Source organism: Ambystoma mexicanum, chromosome 6q, assembly GCF_040938575.1.
Source record: "Ambystoma mexicanum isolate Mex_15411 chromosome 6q, UKY_AmexF1_1, whole genome shotgun sequence".
Lineage (NCBI taxonomy): Eukaryota > Metazoa > Chordata > Amphibia > Caudata > Ambystomatidae > Ambystoma > Ambystoma mexicanum.
Window position 1 is genome coordinate 869,747,819 of NC_090937.1, and position 23,667 is coordinate 869,771,485.

At 42.4% G+C, this 23,667-nt stretch overlaps 1 protein-coding gene across 1 annotated transcript in view; it reads left to right on the plus strand.

The window, feature by feature from the left end:
* The window catches only part of ANXA10 (annexin A10), a 330,211-nt gene that overhangs the window by 211,509 nt on the left and 95,035 nt on the right, over positions 1-23,667 (plus strand). The window contains exons 8-10 of the mRNA XM_069630205.1: positions 4,991-5,044; positions 5,296-5,389; positions 5,757-5,852. Coding sequence (XP_069486306.1) covers positions 4,991-5,044; positions 5,296-5,389; positions 5,757-5,852 — 244 coding nt within the window. The remainder of the gene's footprint in view (positions 1-4,990; positions 5,045-5,295; positions 5,390-5,756; positions 5,853-23,667) is intronic.

Here is a 23,667-nt window from a genome sequence, read left to right on the forward strand (position 1 = left end):
ACATATGTTTTATGAGTGCCCAAATGTTCATAGGTTTTGGCAGGACATTTGGACTTAATTAAAAAAGGATTTTTAAGATAGATCTCCCTCTATCCCTCACAATTACTTTGTTAGGAAGTATTCCTTGTGGTAATGTTATGGATGACCCCTCTTCTCTTCTGTATGACCTTTTTATTGCTATTGTGATTAAGTTAATTACGGTCAATTTGAAACTTTTTCAAAACTTAAGTATTAAAGGTTGGTGGAATAATATCTCCCTCTCCTTCCTAGTGTGTCCTGTTTGACTTGTGTCTTTCATCCATCCCCCTGTTAGTCCATTCTATATCATCATATATTTAGATCATACGAACGGCAGGCTACAAATCAGTATTGTTATTACATCTGTTCACTGCAAACCTGTATGCCGAGTCATTTGGATATATCCTGTTATCTTTAGGTTACTGCTGCTTTATTTTCAGTCTTCATGCCTTTTATTAAATGCCCATCCTATGTTCGATTTAGGGGGTTATTACGACCCAGGCGGTAAGTACGCCAACTTTACCACCATGGTGTAAACTATGTTTACACCATGGTGGATGGCGGATTTAACGCCCCATTCCAAGGTGAGTGGGGCGGTAAATCCCCATTCCCCATTTACCCTTCCCCATTCCCATTTTTGCCCCATAGGGCATAATGGGAGTGGGGAAGGCGCTAATTACGGCACCGTAAATTACGGTGCCGTAATTAGCACCAAGGCGGGTTAGCGCCATGGGTTTTAACGGCTGCTAAAAGCAGCCGTTAAAATTGGAATCAGGCATTAAGGGTTAACGACAGCGTTAACCCTTAACGCCTGAGTTGTAATGAGGCCCATAGGGTCCTTAATGATACAATGATCTAATGTTATGTATGTCTTGGTCATTTCTTCAATCATTTTAATAAAACGTATGAAACAAAAAAAGAAAAGGCATCATATTTGAACTGATACAATGGTTGTGACCACACCCGGCACGATCAACATTAATTGTCACTCTAAAACCAGTGTTGCATTTATGTTCACTATTGGTAGCTACCTTTCTCCAATTGTTCCCTTACTACTGAGTGTTCCTATGTCACACTATCTTCTATGTTGAGTCCCTGAACTTATTATAAAGGTTCTATGTCAAACTGTTGATTGCTTAAACATAGATCACTGAAATGTCAACTACCTTTCATAGGGTACATACATGTTGATTCCTTTAATCATTTGTGAGGAACTGCACCTGGTGACTGTGAGATAGCCTGAGCTTGTTTGTTTTTATTAACTAATAAAATGATTGGGGCAATCAATCTCAGAAAGGTGGTCCCCTTTTTTAAAGCTCCATGACAAAAGCATAGCGAACACCTGCACTCTGCTGTATCAGTCTCCTGACATCTACAGCATCTGTTCTCCATTGGCACAGATCAGGTTCAAAGGTCACAAGGCCCCTTGTAGACAGTTGCTATGACACAAAATCACTGCAGAAAGAGGTTGCATTTAACTTGTGTACCTCTGATCAATAAACATCATAATTGTGGCTCTATTTGGCTGGTGACATGGTTGTTTATAAAAAATAAGGCATACCTTGTTTTGGTATGGGGATTGATAGTTGACACAACAATTGAAGCCACATCAAATAAGTATTACACCAATGTCTGCCCTGAGAACACCGGTCGGGTATGGAAAGGCTATGTGGATTCAGAGCTAGCCTGCCTGTCTCTACTTCAGCAAGTGGGACAAACGGCAGGATGTGATTCTTCAATGACTCTCTGGGATAGTGGGTAATACCTCCCATCAAGCACAGTAGCTCTCACCAGAAGGTCCGGCTCACACTAGAGTGTTGCATACCAAAGGGCCCTTGAAACTAAAGAGTTAGGAAGGAGCAGTGTTAGAGTAGCCAGCAAGGACAGAGGAGGTTTTCACCATCTTGCTTTTCAATGGGTCTCTCTCTCCTTCCTGTCTTCTGCACTATCTGTGGCACAAGGCACCCCGGTTATGATGCAAAAAAGCAAGGGTCACTTGTTGCATCCCTCACAGTAGGCTTGCTTTTGTCCAATACTTTGTGCCCTTTTGTCTTTATAAAGAAGTGTTCTCCCGCTGCTTCTTTGATTCATTTTGTGCTTTCTACAAGACAAGAAGAATTCATTGGACCCTGTTGGCAATGCAGTCCATTCCAAAGTCCTCTGTCAGAAGTGAAGACATGTGCATCCAAGGCAGAGATACCCTCTGTCCCCCAACCATCCCCAGGGAACATTGGGGGCAAACTGCTTGCCACTCTGCCAGCTGCACCGGAACCATACTCCTTACTGGAGTTGAAGGGCCCCTGCAGGTGACATCCATGTTTTTGGACTGGAAGTGAACACTAGAAAGAACACACCTTACCCTAGAACCCCTTGATTGGGACTTGCAGCACTCAGAGGAGCTCAGAACAACATGGACTCCTGTTTGAACACTTTCAAACCAAACTCAAACCGAATTTGAACATGTTTGAAGCCTTCAAACCCCTGCTTACATTCATCAAATCTGGTTTGCTGCTGCATTGCACTGGCCGCACTCACAGCTGCTTTGCAACACAAACACTCGTCACTGTGGCATAAGCCTTCAAACTGCTGCACCTCTGAGTAATGCATTGAACCACCAGGGCTTTCGCATTGAACAGACCTGGACCTCGACACAAACCACTGAAAGCATTGTGTCACTCTGCGACTCCACCCGGTGGTAACCATCATTTCAAACCAACTCGACCTATGAGCAGACCCTGGTGGGCTCATGCAACTGCATCCCTCGAACCCCCATGAAACCACACAAAGCTTCACTTCGCACCTGGCGATGCTGAATTGATGCCTTGACCAACGCTACTCGCTGCACACAAACAGGGTTCAACCCACAAGAACAGCACTGCAAAGCTGAGTTAGATGCGGTTTCATCACCCAAGAACTGAAACAAGGTACTGTTGAGAGGCCCAGACCCACCTGGTCCACTTTTGGGACCATATTGACTGATAAGCCACCATTCTGCCCCTTTTTCAAAGACATATCCTTTTTGCTAGTGACATTTTTGCAATTATTTTCCTTTTCACACCCGATCCAGTACCCATTGTGCATTCTCTATGTTCTTTCCAAAGGGAGCGCTTCTGATCATGTTTTTGTATAGATAGTTGATGACAAATTGATTTCCTTAATTGAAGTATATATCTTTTTATAGAATCTCGGTGGGATAGTCTTTTATTTTAGAGTCTTGCTGTTTTTTATCACATTGACACCTTCACACGATTATAGCCTGTCATTAGCCCATTTTGCCACTAAAGGCGAAGGAGGTATATCTCTTGACTGAACCTGTTTCACTTTTTTGATTGGGATCACTGCTGGTTTGTAGTAGTACTCATCCCTGTCATCCGACAGCGCTGTAGTCATTTTATCAAAGCATTTGGTAACCCAAATACAGAAAGCATATTAAGGCCAATTCACAGATAAATCCATTTGAGTGTGCAAATTGCGGAAGGTATAAACTGTGGCTGCGACCACCGCACGATCAGCATCCAGGTTGTTTGCCAAAGAACCCAATAGACACCATGAGCAATTTGTACTTGATGTGCTTTTCAGATACAAATTCCCTGATTCACAAAAAAGACTTGTGTAAGAGGCTGAACAGAATAAAATGACATGGTAAGGGAAAAAGTGGAACAATTTGTAACAATTTCACCTGCAAGTCGTGATAAACTTTGGGAACAGTGAATAACTTCAAGAAAAAACCCATTTTTGTGTGAATCTGGTTTCAAAATGTATTTGGGAAGGTGTGTCCACTTTTTTGACACTCCAGATATGCAAAGTAGGGGTGTTTTCAAATTTCTAGAAGTAACTGCTCTACTACCCATTCAGGCACAGGTCATTTGTTTTGCTTTCTGAATGATCACACATTGCCTTTTCCACAGGTTTGTGAATACCTGCAATTTGTCTCAGGCACAATTCCTGTAGTCACACTGTATTTACGGACACAGAAATGCATTGTGAATTGGCCCAGTGGTGTTTTTTCATAAAAGAAATCTTATTGTTTGTAAACTTCCTTACAAATACTCACACTCACATTGACCAGGGAAACACCTCGGTTCCACACTCTTCAAATCTTTCGAAATCCATCTCCCTCTCACTAACCTTAATAATGTATCATGTTTTTCTTTGGTTACCCGCACACACCCCTAACCTCTTTACCCTTTCACTTTGAAATCTGGCATCTGCATCATGCAGTGGTCTAGAGGTTTTGGACTACAAAGCTCATGATGCCTTTGACTACACCAGCTAGGTCTAATGGGAGTTTAAGTCCAAACCATCTGGAGAGCCAAAGGTTGCAGACCCCTGCCTTAAAGTCATTTTTACTCTCAATTTTTAGTTTTAAAAGTTTCATAGAGGTTTTTACCAATGATCATGTTTTAGAAAGCGAAATATACCCGCAGTATATTAAGGGCTACAGAGCTATTACCGATAAGGAGAACTTAACATCGGGCCAATTTTGGAGTATGATTTATTGTACACAGTCACTGGTAATTTTCTGTGGCCTACAATGTTTGGAAAATTGCAAAAACCTTACTAGAATCTGGTATCTTTTAGCACGTGTCCTTCTACAAAGTAAGAATTTTTCGGATATGACGATATAATTTGGCAATGTGCACGTCACTTTATATGGTATGCTTCTTTTTGGATTCTTACATGATAATGGTTTTATTTGGTAAGATGCAATATTTTATAATGTGATGAAGTAGTATTTATGAATTGGAAATGACTTATCTATGGATTCACTTCTATTTTCTTATGTATGTATTCCGTTGTTATTTTAGTACAAAAGAATTTGCCATGTGTATGTTGCTTTTTCAGGGAACAAGCTGTTTGATCAGACAAGAATCAAAATGTACAATTGAACTCTAAAACGTCTATGTGCTATTAGCGTGTAGTGGTAATGAAGACATTAATCATCGACTGTGTTCTGTGTTTTTGTGAATAGGGAATCCGAGAGGAAGGTTATACGGATCCAGCTATGGCTGTTCAGGATGCAATGGTAACCATACCTGAAATATTATGTCCTTCTAATTGATTGCATCCTATTGTGTCCTATGGCTGCATTCCCCTGCCGTATAGCTATCCATTGCTTCGCAGTTCCCAGCTAGGTTTGCGCTATACAAAATCCAGTCCATGCATGCCTACATACAAATATAACCATCTGAACATAGAAAAACACGTTTCAGGTCTTGTTTCACGTAGGGCAGATGGCATTCCCTTCCAACGTTCGCTGTTCTTGTGATGCCCTAGGTGCTGTGGGAGGCATGCCAGAGGAAAACGGGGGAGCACAAGAACATGCTGCAGATGGTCCTGTGCAACAAGGGCTACCAACAACTGAACATGGGTAAGTCCTGCTCAATAAACGAAATCCCAATCTTTCAGGGTAAAGGGATGCAAAATATCGCTTCCGAGAAAACGTGTGCACTTAGTTAACAAGAAAAGATTTCACCTTTCAAGATTCTCATTTCGATACACTGTCTCCTTAAAGGTTTTAGCAACCTCAAGGCATTAGAATCAATGCAGTCATGTTTAGATCTTCAAACACCGCGTAAATAATGCAGGAGCAGAATGCTGGCTCCAGTTGCTGGTAGATGAAAGCCACATCAAGGGAACAGGAGCCTGTACAAAGTCAACTCTTCAGGCCAACGAAAGCCATTATGCATGGCAGCGCTAATGCTCCCAAATCGCTTATTCTCTTTCTTTCTTTCAAGTGTTTCAGGAATTCCAGAATGTCTCTGGCCAAGATATAGTGAATGCCCTGACTGAATGCTATGACGGCTACTTTCAACAGCTTATGATTGCCATCGGTGAGTCAATACACATTATGCATGTTTAATGTGTATGCATGTATCAAGTGTACTTTCGAAAAAGTAAGCTTAATGTAGCAGGCACGGAATCATTAATATATCAGCATGTATCCTTTCTATACAGTGTACTTATGTCCATTTGCTTAGAAGGCTGTCATTCCATTTTATTAAGAATGCATGCAACTCTTAAAATTATAAATAGAAAACCTTTTTTTTTTTTGTGACTATTTTGGCCTGATGACATCAAGGGACTACAGGAACCTCTTGCCTGCCGTACGCTCTACGTGAACTGATGGGAATTGGGAAATACTAATTTGTACAAGACATGAAGAACAGGAGAAATTATATTTTGCGATGTGAAAAGGATTGCCCAAGATCCCATAATGTACATTAATATTTAGGACTTCTCTCTTCCCAGAAAGGTTATTTTTAACCACCTTAGGTCTCATTATGAGTATGTCTTTCGAACTCCGCCTGCAGTGATTGCTGTTAGTGTATGCAGAAATGTGTGCGTTTAGTCCTTTAGGGCCGTACCAGAGGAAAACATGCAGATTTCCAGCGCTACTGTAAGCAGAGGTTCTGTAAATCTGCATGTCATAGTATGCCTCGCTGATAATTCTATTTCTATCCATATTCGGGAGGCAGAAATGGATGTGGTACACTAGCAGATCATACACTACGGTCACATGATGCACCGTAAGGTCATGCCTTATAGAGCCATGGTGGTGAGAAGGTGGGCATCTGGGACAAAATCTCTTTTTCTTGCCAGAGATTAAAGCATCTACCTACACTTTCTTGGTAGAGGTACACAATTGAGAAAATCCTATGTTAGGTTATGTTGTGTTGTTCGGTTTTACGCCACGCAAAACTGCCACTTGCATGGTCTCCAGATGCTCTCATGGCTCTGAAAGGAAAAGTAAGGGGCAGTTTGGTTAGGGAAGGAGAGTGAAAAAACAAAGTGTTATGTTTAACGGTTGGTGAGTGAAGAACCAAGAGCAACTGGCATCTATGTGGGTGTGTTTTCTAGGTGGAAATTGATTTGATATGATATGATATGGCATTTGTAATGCGCCTATACACAAGTGTTACAAGGCGCGACGAGACAAGGAACGGGGAATAGAGGGAGGACAGAGACAACGATCTTACTAGGCCAAGTGACAGTGATATCGCGCAAGTGCAGGGGAGGGAGGATGGGGCAGTGCTGTACATGGGACCAAAAAAATAAGAAGAAGTGCGGCCAGCAGGTGACAGGTGCAAGAGTAAGTGCAGACAGCAGGTGTCCAAAAGTGCAGAAAGGTGGACTGTAGGGTTACAAATACAGGACTTTGGCTACCCCACCTGTATCACACTGGCCGGTTATAGACCCAGCACAAGTTTATCACAGATCTCTGTTGGTTAGTCTGTACATATGAGATCACCCAGAATTTATGCGACACAATTTACATTTATTTGAACATTGTGGTTTAAAATATAGCTCAAACAGCTATTAACAAAGACCTTTTCTTTTCCCTAAAAAACTGTGATCAATTCAGTCTAACAGGCTTGATAATCAACCACATACATTGGTTCTTTACATTCACTGTTTTGTAGTGTGGGTTAGTAAGAAAAGGTGACTTAGAATGTGGTCCGGTTGACTTCACATCTGTCTCGTCGACACAATACTGGTGTTTCTGGCACTCAGTTGCTAATGGTGTTGCTGGTGCTCTTGGTGTTGCTAATGGTGTTGCTCGAGAGAGCACTTGTTATTTAGCTAACACAGGTTCCCCCACGGGAAGCACCTAGATAGATTCTAATATGTGTATAGCTAACTTAAACACCTGCGAGGGAGACACGCAGTAGACACGATGCACATGCATGAAACACGAGTGTTGAAAAAAGAGGCACATTCATAGTGCAAGTCACCATCACAGCCGCGCGGCTTTTTGATACAGGTGACACACAAGCGCATTGTAGCGCTTTTTCACGAGATATTTATCTATCTTCTTTACAGTCATTGAGCTGACTGATACATCCTAGATGCACAGGATACTATACATCCAGCGCACTGAAGGCGCCACGAGCGAAGTACTCTAACCAGGGCCAACGCTTACCTGTCACACCAAACTACCAAGGCACAGGTAGGACTTTTGTCCAGCACACCGTTACATGATCTTTTTCCTGTAGAGATACACCCGTCTTTCATTGCGAATTGTATCCGCTTACCTTTTAGATGTCCCAATCAAGTGACAGCTCGAGTCCACTGAATTTGTCCTGAAGACGGCACCAGAAACACCATTAGCAACTGAGTGCCAGAAACACCAGTATTGTGTCGACGAGACAGATGTGAAGTCAACCGGACCACATTCTAAGTCACCTTTTCTTACTAACCCACACTACAAAACAGTGAATGTAAAGAACCAATGTATGTGGTTGATTATCAAGACTGTTAGACTGAATTGATCACAGTTTTTTAGGCAAAACAAAAGGTCTTTGTTAATAGCTGTTTGAGCTATATTTTAAACCACAATGTTCAAATAAATGTAAATTGTATCACATAAATTCTGGGTGTTCTCATATGTACAGACTAACCAACAGAGATCTGTGATAAACGTGTGCTGGGTCCATAACCGGCCAGTGTGATACAGGTGGGGTAGCCTAAGTCCTTCCCTTTTTTCTTTCTGTAAACCCCTCATGACTTACGCTCCCTGACCAAAAAAGAGGGATACTCTACCCCTTGATTTCATAATCGGGTTACAGATACAGACCCAAGTGCAAGGGTTGCCAGGAGGCAGTGCAGGTGTGCAGCTGGGAGGGCAGGTACCTGGGCCCGAAATCAGAGAGTAGCCAGGTGACCAGTGCAATATCAGACAGGAAATCAGCAGGAGAGAGGAAGAGAGAAGGCAGAAGCAATGAGGAAAGTCTTGAGGTGCTTCTGAAATCGGAGATGGTTCTCCTCAAGTCTCTGAGAGGCAGCGAGGCTGTTCCAGAGGTAGGGCCCAGCCAATTAAAGATATCTACCACCAACTTGTTGCTTGGAGAAGCGACTGACCCTGTGGGAGTTGGAGGTGGAGGAGCGAAGAGCTCGAGCAGGAAGGTATTTACAAAGAGAGAGTTGGAGGTATTGAGGACCCAGGTCCCAGAAGACCTTGTGGACAATGCAGAGGGTCTTGAACTTAATCCTTTCATCTGCTGGGAGCCAATGCAGAGATTTCAGTGCTGGAGAGATACGGTCCCTGGGCTTGAGGCCAAGGACACGACTCGCAGTCCTGTTCTAGATGAGTTGCAGAGGGCGGAGAGTAGAAGCAGGTAGATTTAGAAAGAGGCTGTTGCAGTAGTCCAGCCTAGAGAGAACCAGAGCTCTAGAGACAGTGAGCTTCTGGGGGAAGGAGAGGAAAGGAAGAATACCTCTGAGGAGGTGCAGTTGGTAGTTTGACTTCTTAGAGACGTCAGAGATGTGAGGAGAAAAGGAGAGTGTGGAGTTGAAGATGACCCTGACGTTCTTAGCCTCACAGATGGGTGCAGGAAGAGGACCAAGGGGTGCTGGCCAGGGAGTGACAGGAAAGGAGGGTGCATGTGTGCCGATGAGGAGAATCTTGGTCTTACTGGCATTAAGGCAGAGATCGTTGGCGGCACACCACTCCTGGAAAGCAGACAGTCAGAGATGAGAGAAAGAGAAGAGGTGGTAGAGGGGAGCCTCAAAACAAGCTGAGTGTTATCCGCATAGCACTGAAATGCTATGCTATGGGGTGGGCAAGAGGTGCCAGGTATTGGTTGAACAGCCAGGGAGAAAGGTTAGACCCCTTGGGAACACCACAGGTAGAGAGTGAGATAGAGGAAAGGAAGGACCCAAGTTGGACCTGGGAGGGACGATCAAAGAGGAAGGAGGTCAGCCAGGCCTAGGGCGATCGGTGATACCCAGGTTATCACAGAGAGGATTGAGCAGGATGGCATGGTTGACCGTGTCAAAGACAGAAGAGAGATCGAGTAAGATGAGGACAGAGGGGAGATTAGAATCAGGGTTAGAGAGAAGGTCTTCACGGATGTTCAGGAGAGCAGTTTCCATGCTTCTGGCTGCTCTGAAGCTAATTTTAAAAAATAAGGGTACCTGTTATGCCCCCGGCCCTCCAGGTGAGTAACATGAAATAAAAATAAAATGGACCTCGGCAGGTGAGATTGGAGACTCTCTTATACACACAACTTCAATATGACTAATATCACAAAATATATTTATTTAAACTCCACTTGACAGTGTTTGTCTTATTTGATGCTTATTCAACATCCACATGTCTGTTCCACCATTCGCGGACGTCCAATGTTTAGCCCTCCGACCAGACGGACGCATGCAAAATAGATGCCCAGTCTGATGCTCTTCAAATGTACATCATCATATGTTCCAGACTTCATTCTTTGTTGAGATCAGTGTACAACTAATCACCATCAGGACTTCAATAAACAGACACGCAAGTTGAAAAGTGGCTACGGTCTACAGTTCACATCCTCTTGATTTAGGACTGTTAGGTGCAGTGTGACATCCAGGGCCCCACCTGACCGCAAGATCAGGCCCCTGTAATTTTTGTCCAGGAGGGATGAGGATACATTCCTACGTTGACACTACCCCCACTATTTGTATTGGTGATATATGCTAGATGACATCCCCCACCAGATGACATGTTGGGGCCAGGTCCAATTCATTACCTACCCCCATCCTTAAGAAGGTCGCCAACTACTGTGGCTCAATGAGCAGCCATTAACAGCTGACAAAAACATATGTCGATGCCATTAAATAAGCAGAACGCTATTTGATTTGCTTTTGAGCACCTATTTAGTGTGGGTATAGGTGCTAGGAATTGGTGTATTATATGAGTTTTGAAGGGTTCTTGAATAACCCATATAGTGTTAAGATGTATATTTATGAGAGCTCTGAAGCCAGACTGATGGCCATTGAGACAACCAACAGATTAAGTGTAAAGATTAAGCTGGGAGATGGCCAGCTTTTCCAGGAGTTTGCCCAGGAAAGGAGTGATGGAGATGGAGCGATAGTTAGCCCGGCAGGAGGGGTCGGCTGAGGGTTTCTTGGGAAGAGCGTGCACAAGTGGTGAAGGAGTGGTTGCAGAAGTTAGCCAGGGCAGGAGCGAAGGTGTCAATGTGGTCCTTGATGGTTTTGGAAGAACAGGGAATAACCTGTTTAGACTTTCATAGATCAGACTTGTCTAGAAACCTTGTCAGGGGAGAACAGAGGAAAGGAAGAGAAAGAGGGAGGAGAGGTGGCCACAGGGGGGCTGGAGGTAGAGGAGGGAATATAGGGAGGAGGTGGAGAGGACGAGAGGGTGAACAGGATGCCCTGGGTTTTAGAGATTAAATACCACATAGGAGTAATTTTGTTCCAGATGGGAGACCTCAAGTGCTTATTTGTCCAGGTGCTTTGGCCGATGGGTGAGGTTTGCAAGTTGTTTCAAGAGTTGTGAGTTTTGTGGTAGAGGGTGTATATATTGTCTAGCTGTTTGGGTTGGTAGTGCTTGTGAGCATATGGCGAATGAAGGTGGTGGAACATGACATTGTTGGTGTGAAGAGTACATGTCATAATATAGAACAATGCAATGCACCTTTGGAGGAATACCTATATATGAGGCACAATAAATGGCACTATATAAAACACTGTAATGCGCTTTCTTAGGGATGCCTAAATGTGAGAACACAATGGGACTACCTACACACACATAGTGAGGCCGTGATGTGAGCAAACAGGTTCTCCCAATTGCTCATACTCAAGCATCACAAACATAGATGAACCATTTGTATTTCCTTATTCTTTCAAAGCCCTTCAGTGACTAGGTTTCCCTACAGAAAGACACAATCCCCCTGCCTATGTACCCTCTACCTAGAAAGCAGTGGAGGACGGCCTACCTAAAGAGGGGACAGAGCATAGAAACTAACCCTCATTGCTTATTTTGTATGTTTACTTTCCAGATTCCCAAATCTACATGTCTCAATATTTATCACCTGTGCATAAAACCACAAACATCCAGGCTTAAGTTACCATTAAAAATAAAACTGGTGCAGGTGTTTCAGAGGTCCAACAAGTGGGAAGCTAATTAACATTTATTACTCCACCTCACCTGCTCCAAGGTTAAAAAAAGAAAAGCTTCTAGAGCTGAAAACACATTATTGTTGAGTGAATCAAGTTATCCGTATCCATTGATTCACTCCATATAATCTAAGGTCGACTGGTTTCTGTGGTTTATCACCACTTGTTATACCGCATTCATCAGGACAGATACAACATACTAATTTCAAAAATAATTATTATAACAAACACAGATGTAATATAGTGAAACCCCTGTGCATGGTCTAGTACGGTAATAGAGCATTGGTCCGCCTGTATTCCTTTTGTTCATGTCACACACAAGGACTGGGTAGAAATGCACTTCTTAGTAATGTCAGCTACCTGCAAGGAAAACACAACAACAATTCCTTCTCCATCCCCGGGTAGACATACAGTCCATTGCAATTACGACCCAAAAAAAAGATCTTACTTACAAGTTAGTTTGTCACCCTCTTGCTCCAGAGTCATCTAGAGTTCAGGGGCCTGCTTCCACTCACAGCTACCTAAATAGGAACATTATCAATCAAATCATGACAGCTTCTATTCCCCTGGACTTTGTCACAAGTATCAAATAGAAACCTCAATTTAAAAAAGGTCCTGCTCCCCTTGAAGTTCCTTTTAAAAAAATGTTTTTAATTGGTTTCATAGTATAAAAAAACAAGCAATTGTTAATAAGAACAGAAAAAACCTTTAACATTATATCCCATCATGTTCATCCTAAAATCCTTCCCTACCCAACACAATTCAAATCTTGAAACCATCATGAGCTCATAAAGCCAACATTCCCATTTCCTTGGGTACAGCTCTTCATCACATATGTACCATTCAATTTCCACATTCCCAATTTTCCCATTCATCTTTATCTTCAATCTCCACAATGTAAACCCACCAATTTTCCTATTTGATCTCAGTAGACAATATGAATTCCAACATTTTCATAACAGTGATTACTAACCTGGTTTGATCCCCTATTAACACCCATTTCCACCAATCCAGTACACTAAGAGTCTCCCCCATAGATTTAAATTCATCAACAAAGAAACTTCTAGTCTGTATTAGGGATTCACAAACATTACCAGGTGCTGAGGAGTTTCCACCACCTCACTGTTCTTACAATAGTGGCATTGAGCATTCTCCACCCCCAGTGTTTTCTGAATCCACTGAACCTTCTTTGTATTTAAGATGTTCAAGCAACACCTAAGTAGCACATCTCTATACCTTGCGGAAGAGAATCTTTGGAGATAATTTGGCTGGGAATTCACATCACCATCCTCCAAAGTTAACGATTTCCTCGATTTAAGACTCTCACATTGATCAATAGTAGTAATTCAGTCCCGTAACATGAACTTCTTTTTTACCATTACTGGATTATGCATCAACATTTCCAACTCTATGTCATTTCCCTTCAAAAAAGATCTCCACCTTTAATCTCCAAAGTTCTAGATGTTGATCTAGTTTTTTTTTACCCAAGGCCAGAATCACGAAGGGCTTCCTCATACTGTCCATGGCACACTTCCTGTATAGTGAGACTGTTTTCCATACAGCCAGAGACTCCAAAGACTGTAGTCTAAGTTCGAATCTTATTGCACGGGATGGTAAACTATTTGGGAGTCTCAATACCTTCCTCAAAAACTGGAGCAAGCAAGATAGATGAAGAGTGGTTTCTGCTCCATATAATAAAATGTGGGTCACCTTTTGCTTGTAAAAAGAGATTGTTGGAACCAGTGTAAATATCCCAAATTTACGGTGGAAAGCTCTACCCTGATTTGCCAGCGATATCAACCTTGATCGCAAATACTGGAGTTGGCCAGCCTCATTTCTACTCTTGTTTATCGTAACTCCTAAATATATAATGAATTCCACTGTTTCTAAAGGGATCCCCTCCATCCTCCACTTAAACTTCTTGATCTTCTTTTTGCCTGCCCCCTTCATAGCCAGAATTTTTGATTTAGTAGCATTGAGCTTCATGCCGTTCTTTTTTAAATAGAGTTCATAGGCTCCCAATCTCCTCTGTAGCCCTATCGGAGTGAGGTCCAAAAAGACCTAATCATCCGCGAAGAGAATCCACGGCACCTGTACTCCATTTATTTTTGGGGGGAACGCTCTTATCCCTCTTTGTGACATGGCCAAATCTGCTATGTAAATGCCAGCGCGCAACCTTGCTTTAACCCACGAAAGGTATAGATCTTTTGAGACAGTGATCTCTTAGCTGACAGTCGAATTCTAACCGATGTATCGGTATATAAAGCTTCCATAGCCTCTATTAAGTCCCATGGACATCCCAAGGCCCGTAATTTTGCCCACAGTTTCTTTCTAATGACACCATGAAAGGCCTGCGCATCCCGATTGTCTAGGATCCAAGATCCCACTTTACTCAACCCAATTTCTTAGATACCTTAATAGACTGTTGCAAATAGTTTACCGATTGAATCCAATAAGGTAATAGGGTGGTAGTTTTTAGATTCCGCCCTTATTCCTTTTTTAATGATGGGAACTATATTTGCCTCCCTCGATGAGGATAGCCTTGTTTTTCATAATTTGGGCGAACATGATTACCAGCATTTTTCCCCAGTGTTCTTTATTTTTTTTCAGTTCTTGATTTGAAAGGCTGTCAGGTCCGGCCGCACGGGAGGCACTCAAATTTCCAATCATCATAATGGCATTATGTTTGTCAAAAACAAAATCCCATCTCGACAAGCTGACTTCCCTTTCCTCATCTGTCACCCATCAATCTTTTTCTCTTCCACAAATTCAACAATCTTAATGTCTCTGGATGCAAATTTATGGGCTGGTATTATGCAATTTAATAATCGCATGCCATTCCTTCTATTTAACACCATCATTCTTGCATCAGACACAGCCTTTCCTTCATTTTTAAATTCTCTTTTCTATTATATGGCCGCGTCTCATCAACCCTTGATCTTGTATCCTTGGTGAATGTTCTGATTTCATCACTTATTTTTTGGGTCTTCGTATGATCTAATTTGGCACCACCATTTCTTTTTTTCTCTAATGTCTTCAAACCAGGCTGAGGATTTTGTGGACCTTCCAAGACCTTGCTGGGGACAGATGAGCACCACCATTTCTTTTATCTTCCACTGTTTTAGGCACAGCCCCTAGTCCTTGGGGTTTTTCCATTGCCTCTTTTCTACTTAAGCTGTGCCGTGTCTTAACAGCCAGCTTTGCAACATTTCTAATAAACCGCTCCATATTTTCCCATTCCGAATTGCTCACATCTTTCCATCTGTCATCTTCATCAGCTTTCTCCATTTCTTCGATTAATACACTTAAGTCCCCCGCGGGAGCTGTCTCATCTCCCAGCTCAATAGGCACCTCAAAAGCCATCGCTGGTTCCAAATTGGCTTCCTTTGGTAGCGACAATTCCTTTCTGACCTTTTTTGGAGCCAGGAGATTATCCCTTTCAGGGGGCGAGGGAATATTTCTTAAGAAGGCCCTAGAGCCCTTTGCTTTCTTTCTTGCATTAGATGGCGTGTATTTTGTTTTTTTAGCATGCTGGGTTTTTATCTTCTCAGCTTCCACACGGACTTTACTAGGGTCCTTTCCTTTCTTGGCGTTGAATACTGAGAAAATGTTATTTTCTGGAAGGCTGCTACTAGGTTTATCACCCACAGCCGCTGAATCAACCTCCAGCTCCACATTTACATGGCTTAGTTTAATAGGTTCTGGTTTTTCACCCCTTTTTAGTTCTTAGTTCGAGAAGAGTCCTTCATGTGGGATCTCATCCACTGACAGTCTTGGAGGAGGGCCTCCATCATCAGATTCTCTCCTCCAGTCAACTCCACTTTCCTCCACTTCGCTCCGCAGAGGAAGTGAGATTATGTAGAGGGAGTTTACGAGTCCGGGCGGGGGGGTGGTGCTCAGAGAGCTTCACAGATCTTAAAGTGCCAGTAGCACAATGCAGCTTCTATGAAAGTTCCAAAACTTAGCTTTCAAAAGAGCTGCCAATGACAGAAAAAGCACAACACCGTAGTCCACACGCAGAGTCTCTCCTCCAGTCAACTCCGCTTGCCTCCAGTTCCATATTTTGTACTAATATTTTGTTACAAACTGGCGTTGCGTCCCCACAATCCGCATAACAATATTATATGTTTAAACAAGTTGCAGGTCATCTTATTGAAATGCACCCAGGCTTTCAGCATCATGCACACTAAGTCAAATTCCAAAAACAACACATCACCAAAAAGGTGTGTTGTCTTATTTCACCAAAATGTTATATTGTTTCTGTACACCAGTAGGTTCAACATCATAGAATCTAATGCAGTATGAGTAGAAAATATGGAAGTTCAAAGGGAGCAGAACCTTTTTTATACTGAGGTTTCAATTTGATTATGCTGATAAAGTCCAGGGACAGAATCCATTGAGAATTGATCGATCATTTTTCTGTTTAGGTAACTGCGAGTGGATGCAGGCCCCTGAACTCTAGTTGACTGTAGAGTGAAAGGGTGACAACATACCTTGTAAGTAAGAGGTAGTCATTTTGGGTCATATTTATGACTTGTTGTGTGTCTACCTGGTGTTAGGCAATGTTTATATGCAGTACCCTTTGGGACCACTACACACAACTAGGACTACAGGTGTAAGCAAAACCAACCTTTGGTACAAGACTGTACTACACAGTTTTGTGGTAGCGTTGCTGAGCAGCCAGGCTTATCTCAAGAGGGAATGTGAGCTGTAAGGGTGTTACAGAGAGGTGTATAATTACAAGTATTCAAATAGACTCTTATACTCAAGGTTTCCTGGTAAAACACTTATTAATTTATTTCACAGTCAGTTATAAACATTCACTAGACGGACGCAATCTATATCACACAAAAATATACTTTAGTACTTCACAATATCAGGTTCTGAGACATCTAGACTATTTTGAAGGAGGAGCAAAATGGCATTCAGAGCATTTGAAGTAAGAGCAAAAAGGCATAAGTTAATAAAACAAATATTACAGTAACTCTTAAACAGTGCAAATAGTTTGAGTTCCCCAGAGGAGTTGATTCAATGCAATAGGTTAGGCCAAAGTCAATGGACTAAAATCTTGTATAGGACAAAGCCGTTCTGGAAGTTAAACGGAAAAGTATTTGCCAAAGTTTTCAGAAGTAGTTTTTAAAAGAAAGATTCATATGTTGGGTCACATGCTGACTAGGCCTGCAAGTTGCCAAAGTTTCAAGCAATTTTGCAATGAGAGGTTCTCTCGGTCGGGTTTTCATACTACCTTACAATGAAGAAAAAGATGCAGCTGAAGAAGTCCGTTCCTGGCAGTTCCTGCAGATCTCGCTGTCCCTGAGCCTCAGTCGTGGGGACAAGAGGGAGGACATCGGGGGACTCCTGCACTGCACTGGGACTGGTCTAAAAGCTGGCAAAGGCAAAATCTTCAATTCCGGTAGTTGTAGTCAAGCACACAAACTGGTGTCCTTCTTCCTGGCTATTTAGTTTCCTGCAGCACTCTGAAGAAAATACAACCAGCTCTGAGTATGGTATCCAGGTGGCTTACGAGTTGATTGTTCCCACCAACTCAAAGGGAGAAGTCATCCTCGAAGGGCTTATCTGTCGAGACGAACTTGGTGATTCAGACCTGCAGCAGGGCTTCACCAGGCAAACCAACGGTCCAGGAGTTGCAGCAGCCGTCCTCTTCTAGCTCATCTTCGTTTCTTTCGTTCCAGTGGTCGACTCTGCCTTCCAAGCCAAGAGACTTGCCTTTTATCCAGTTTCCTCCCATTTATTCCAGCCTAGCTGCCACTCACCCAGCAGGGTGGCAGACCTTGCCGGACAGTCAGCCAGCCAATCACGCAAGAGTGTATTTGGGTCTCCTACGAGACTAAGCACAGGGCGCAGAGACAAACTCTAGAAGGACCTTTCCAAAAAGAAATGGCAAAAAAGAAGACTGGGACCTGTTTAAACAAAGGGGGCTAAGACTCCATCTTGAAAATCATGGCTCCCGCGATTTAACGCTACCGGTGTTCGCGGTCTGGGAAAAATCAGTTCCATGTGTTAAAATCGCAGCAAAAATTGCATTGGTTACAAAATATTGTAGCAAAAATGCTGTGGTTTTGCCGCTGCAATCCATGTAAAGGATGCGGGGGACACCCCCGCAAACCCTGGACCAACTATACCATTTAATGGGAGCGGGGGACATCCCCGCAACGCCGCCCCCCCTAAATGGTATATCGGGATTCACCTTTACAGGGTCAAACCACAGCATTTTTGCCACGATTTTTTGTATAGGTGACATTTTTGCCACGATTTTATCACTGCATACCAAAAAATCATGGTAGTTTGTTGTAAAACCACTGCCACCAGCCATTTCGAGAGGTAAGGGTAGCATTTGACTGCTACATGAGTTTCTAGACATAGGGGATACTAAGTAACCCCATCAACACTTTATGGTAAGATAGGGTGTGCTGGGCCAAGGAATTTGCAAAGACTAGTAAAGTCAATTTCAATTTACTTTCTCTGGGAAACAGTAGTTTATCCCAGATAAGGTATTTAAACCTTGGGACAGCCTAAAAGGCTTCCCTGTATCACTGCACTGAGGGTGCTGTGTGACACATATGAAAAGATGATGCCTATGGAGTTATCTAAAACTCCACAATCAAAGAACACAAGAGTAAAACACAGATCAAAATACATGAGAGAGTGGGAAAAAAGGCTCACACTCTCTCCAGGTAAAAAAAAAATCAAGTCCTCAAAATTCGGCAAAGTTGCTGGGGGTCGTCTCTAAGGTGAAGGGAATTTGCACATTTATGAGAACTCTCCCTAACACCTGGGGATTAAGAAGCAACTCTTGGTGTGTTTCCCTTGCAAGTAACTGAAATTACTAAGAAGTACATTTCTACCCAGTTCTCATGGGTAATATAAACAGAAGAAATACAGGAGGACCAATTGGTTTCACTATATAACACCCCTGTTTGTTATAATAATTATTTTTTAAATCAGTATGTTGTTTTGGTCTTAATGAATGCGGTAAAGCAAGTGGTGATGAACTGCAGAAACCGGTCGACCTTATATTTTATGGAGTGAAACATGGGCGATCAACAAAGAAATTAGGATAACCTGACTCAATCGACAATAATCTGTTTTCAGCTCTAGAAATTGTTCTTTTTTTAACCTTGGAACAGAAGAGTGGGAGTAGTAAAAGTTAATTAGCTTCCCACCAGTTAGAATTCTGCAACACATTCATATGTCTTTTGGTGTTTTAAATGGTAACTTAAGCCTTGATGTTTGTGGTCTTATGCACAGGTGATAAATAGTGAGACACATAGACTTGGGAATCTGCAAAGTAAACATATGAAATATGCACTGGGGTTTAGTTTCTCTACTCTGCCCCCTCTCCCTTTAAATAGGCGGCCACCACCGCTTTCTAGGCCGAGGGTACATAGGCTTGGTGATTTCGTTTTTCGGTAGGGAAACATAATCACTGATGGGCTTTGAAAGAATAAGGAAATAAATATGGTTCATCTATGTTTGTGATACAAGAATACAATTGGAATCAATTAAAACCGGGTGGAGTGGTCAACAAAGAGCTAATGCATTTACACCTTGCTTTGCCGCTCCAGCCCATTTTGTCCTCTTCCAATGCAGAGGAGGGACGTGAAACAGTTTTCCTCTCTGCCTTGTTTTCTTCCTTAGCAGACCACAGCATTTAATAGCTGCATGAAATGTTCAGACTATGGAATAGTCTTCCACTGAGCCTAAGACAGGCAACTTCTCTGTCGAGATTTAGAGCAGCTTTAAAGACCTATTTATTTAAGTAATCCTGATCATGGCTTTTGTTGAACCTCTATGTCATCTGTTTCTACCAGGTTCACGTTTCCTTTTCATATATGATTCCAACTGCACCAGGACATGATTTAGTTTGTTGTGTGCGCATTACAAATTCATCAAATTCAAATTTAGTGGGTAACTAAATGAGCAGGCGGATTTCCTAGGAATCCATTTTGCCTTGTTTTTACTTGCAAAAGTTGAAAATTGCATACACTGGACCGATTACACATAAGTGCAAGCATTGGTGGTCACCTGCATGTGATTACCATATGTTCTTAAAATGACCCTCAATATATGGGACCATAGAGAACCGTGCAATGAGTTTTATTAGGGATGCCTAGATGTGTAACAATTTGCATCTAGGTGTCTATCTGAACTCTATGAGCAATGTATAGTCATAATCATGCAGAATTTACTGCATGTGATATTTGTCATGAATACTGCATAATGTAAATACCTTATGGATCAAGCAGGTGGAAAAGAAAGCAGTATTTCAAATACAGCCTGTTTTTACCTGTACCAACAGACTCATATTGAGGCTCAATTCCCATATTTCTCTTTACCAAATCCACACATTTTGACTCATAGGGCTTCTCATCCAATTTGCATCTCGCATCTCGCTATCAAAAGTACTTCCTTCAATTTCAAGATGTGTAATGGAGCATCAATGGCCCTCGGTAGCTAACTAAACTATTCTGAAAAGTCAAGAAGAAGCTTACATCAATTAGTTTCAGCTAATTAAATCAGGACAACCTACCACAATTAACTTTAAAATACTAGGTGACACTTTAGGAGAGATGAGGAAAGATGCTGCCATGGCTTTCAACGATGCTTTAAATAGTTCAGAAAAACAAATTCATACGTGCACTTCAAATTCAAATCAATCCTTAATCATTTATTATTACAAGTCCTTAGATTCATTATGTTGTAGTCTACATGCCTGAGGCAAACTTTGTGGTACCCTCCTTACCTGGAGCGAGCGTTGTGATAGTCGTTATGCCTGAGCTCCTACTGCAATTAGAAAAGGGGCATCTTTCAAATTTAAAAACAAACTCTTTTGGAAAGGACTTATCATTCCTTGTTTAGAAAGTCCCTTCCCAGTGGCAATGGTGCTCAGCGCCTAGCCAAAAGGAATAGGTTCAACAAGCCTGCTGTGTCATACCCCTTCATGACCAATGTTAAAGTCCTTCAGAGCGACGAGTATTAAGAACCAGGTAACCAACTACTTAATGATGTGTAGCCTTATTAAGAGGGTGGCTTCTCAACTCTTTATTCTTGACACACCCTAGGTGTATTTCACTAAAAGAAAGTATGTTTAAAGCAACTACTCACAAGATAAGTCCACTGACATACCAGCCTATTCTCAGACCATTCTACATCCACCACTTTCTGCAAATGGTTGCTAATTGCATTAATCAGGGTAACAGTTCCACTTATGGTGGAGCATGGTGAGTGAAACATTAAGATGAAGCACATCAATTGTAATCTGGATGCATGTTCCCCATCGCTCTTGGGAGGAGCTGCAACTGACAACAAAGAGAGTGAATAATATGTATCAGCCCCTATTCTTCTCTCCCCAAATTCATGCAGTAATAAGAGGACACCCTAAGACATATGACTTGCCCAGTGAACCTCCAATAAAAAGACAACCTAAAGGCTTGGTAGTTCTTCTCAATTATGAGTAATTGTCTGGAAAAATGCATATATAAGTGGCTGAGATCCCATGAAACTTTGTGGTAAAAAAAAAACTCAGGCATTGGAACCTGGATCTCCAACAACATGCTTATTGGAAGGAAACAACAGCTTGTGCATGTGGTGTATCACATGTACGGAATCAGTACTTTTGACATCACTCCGGTTCCAAGAAGACAGAATCACTGATGTAAAACTGTTGCTCAAATTCTATGATTCGAGTAGAAAGCAGAATATTTCCGACCCTATACCTATCACTTGCGGCGTGCCTCAAGGATCTTGAGTCTCGCCTACACTTTATAACATCTTCACGAAGCCCCTTTTCGACGTCCTAAACGATCTGGGTATCACCTACACTAATTACGCCGATGATGCCCAGATCCTCATCCCGTTGTCGGGGGATTACGACAAGGATTTGGCCTTCGTTAATAAAGTGTACCTCATCATCCAGGCATGGATGGCCTCACACGGTCTATGCCTGAATGATGACAAGACGGAACTCCTCATTCTAGGCTCTACACACTAACTGAACAAGCTGGGCCACAAATACTCATCGTTCATAATTGATGATAACAAGATCAAGGTAGCTAAGGAGGTTAAAACCCTCGGCTTCTATCTTGATTCCACCCTTACCTTCAACAAACAAGTGAATGCAATGGCCTCCGCCACCTCCTACACTTGAAAACTCATTAGGGCAGCCAAACCCTTTCTCTCCCCCACCAACTGTACCACCTTGGCCAGGGCGCTGATCATGTCCAAGCTGGACTATTGCAATGCTATATATGTAGGTTGTAACAAATATATCTCAAATAAAATCCAAATCCTCCAAAATAATTCCCTTAGAGCGGCCCTCAGTATCCCTAAGAAAGCCCATATCTCAGATTCCAGAAGATCTGTCAACTGGCTATCCACCAAGGACAAGATATTCCTTAAATCGGTATCTCTGATTCATAAATGCCTCCACCAAGCAGCCCCTCAATACCTCATCGCCATATTTACTAGACCCACCCTCTCTCGCCCCTCGAGAACGGCCAATTCCAACCTTCTTCTGGTGCCAAGGTTCAAACGTACAATGTCTGGAGGCAATAGCTTTCCAGTAAAAGCAGCGCAATTTTGGAACTCCCTTCCTCCTACCTGTAGGGAGGACCTACCCTACCACCAGTTCAGAGCCAGGACTATCCACTGGCTCAAATCTCTCGACTCATAACGACCTTCCGATGCCCAGATGCGCCACTACCTGTGGCTCATTACCTCATTGAATGTAAATATATATATAGTACTGCCTATAGTGTATATGCTCTACCCTTCCTATTTGGCGTGATACGTCCGGCATTGTAACCGCAGCTGGACCTCACCCCACTGTATGTAACTAAGTTTTGCAACCCTCTTGCTGCCTTTGCGCCTGGCTACCCCTGGGTTAGGTGTGCATTATAAATAAATAAATACAAATACAAAAATACAAATATTCATATATTTACTGCCTTCATTCAACAAAGCTTACTGTGTCCAACAGAAATAAGGAAAATCACCTTGGAACAGACAGTGTATCAATCTATTTGCCAATGCTAGTGAATGCTGCCATCCTGGTAACCTTATTTATCTAGTCATGGCTCGGTTTACCACGCAGTGATGTCAATGCACATAATGCTGGGTGTGCTGATGTGCCCCTATCTTAGAGCAGGCTTGGTGAAATTATTGCCCATAATGTGAAAATAGCTATTAAACAAATTGGGCACGATTAGCCTGAAGTCTATGTGGATACGTGAATAACAATGACATGGTAAAGTTATCCATTCAGTTCTCTGCATTGCTCACAGTGACCTCATTGCGCATAGTGTCTTGAATAACACCATCATGAGGCAGGTCCAGCCAGACAGGTGTAAATAGCATGAAGCAGGCTAAAACGCAGGCTTAGCATTGAATCTGAAGACTTTGATAACACAAAAAACAGAAAGGATTAATCTTAACAGCCAGGAAGAAATTGTGCAGCTTACACGGACGTGATGAAATTACCTATTCTTCAAAGAAATATCATCAGGAGAGTTGAAACATTTTGGAGTATGTTTTAGACTACCATTTCATGGTCCTGTTTCTTTAACAGCACAGGCCATTTCCTCCCTTGTTTGTCAGTTCATTACATTAACTCAACACCCATAGTGGCTTTGTCTAAGTAATGCCCCCCTGTCTGAGCATGGGGGGCATTGCTGGTCTGGTAATGCCCCGGGGCATCAGTTACAGTTAACTATAGCCCCAGAGTATGACCAG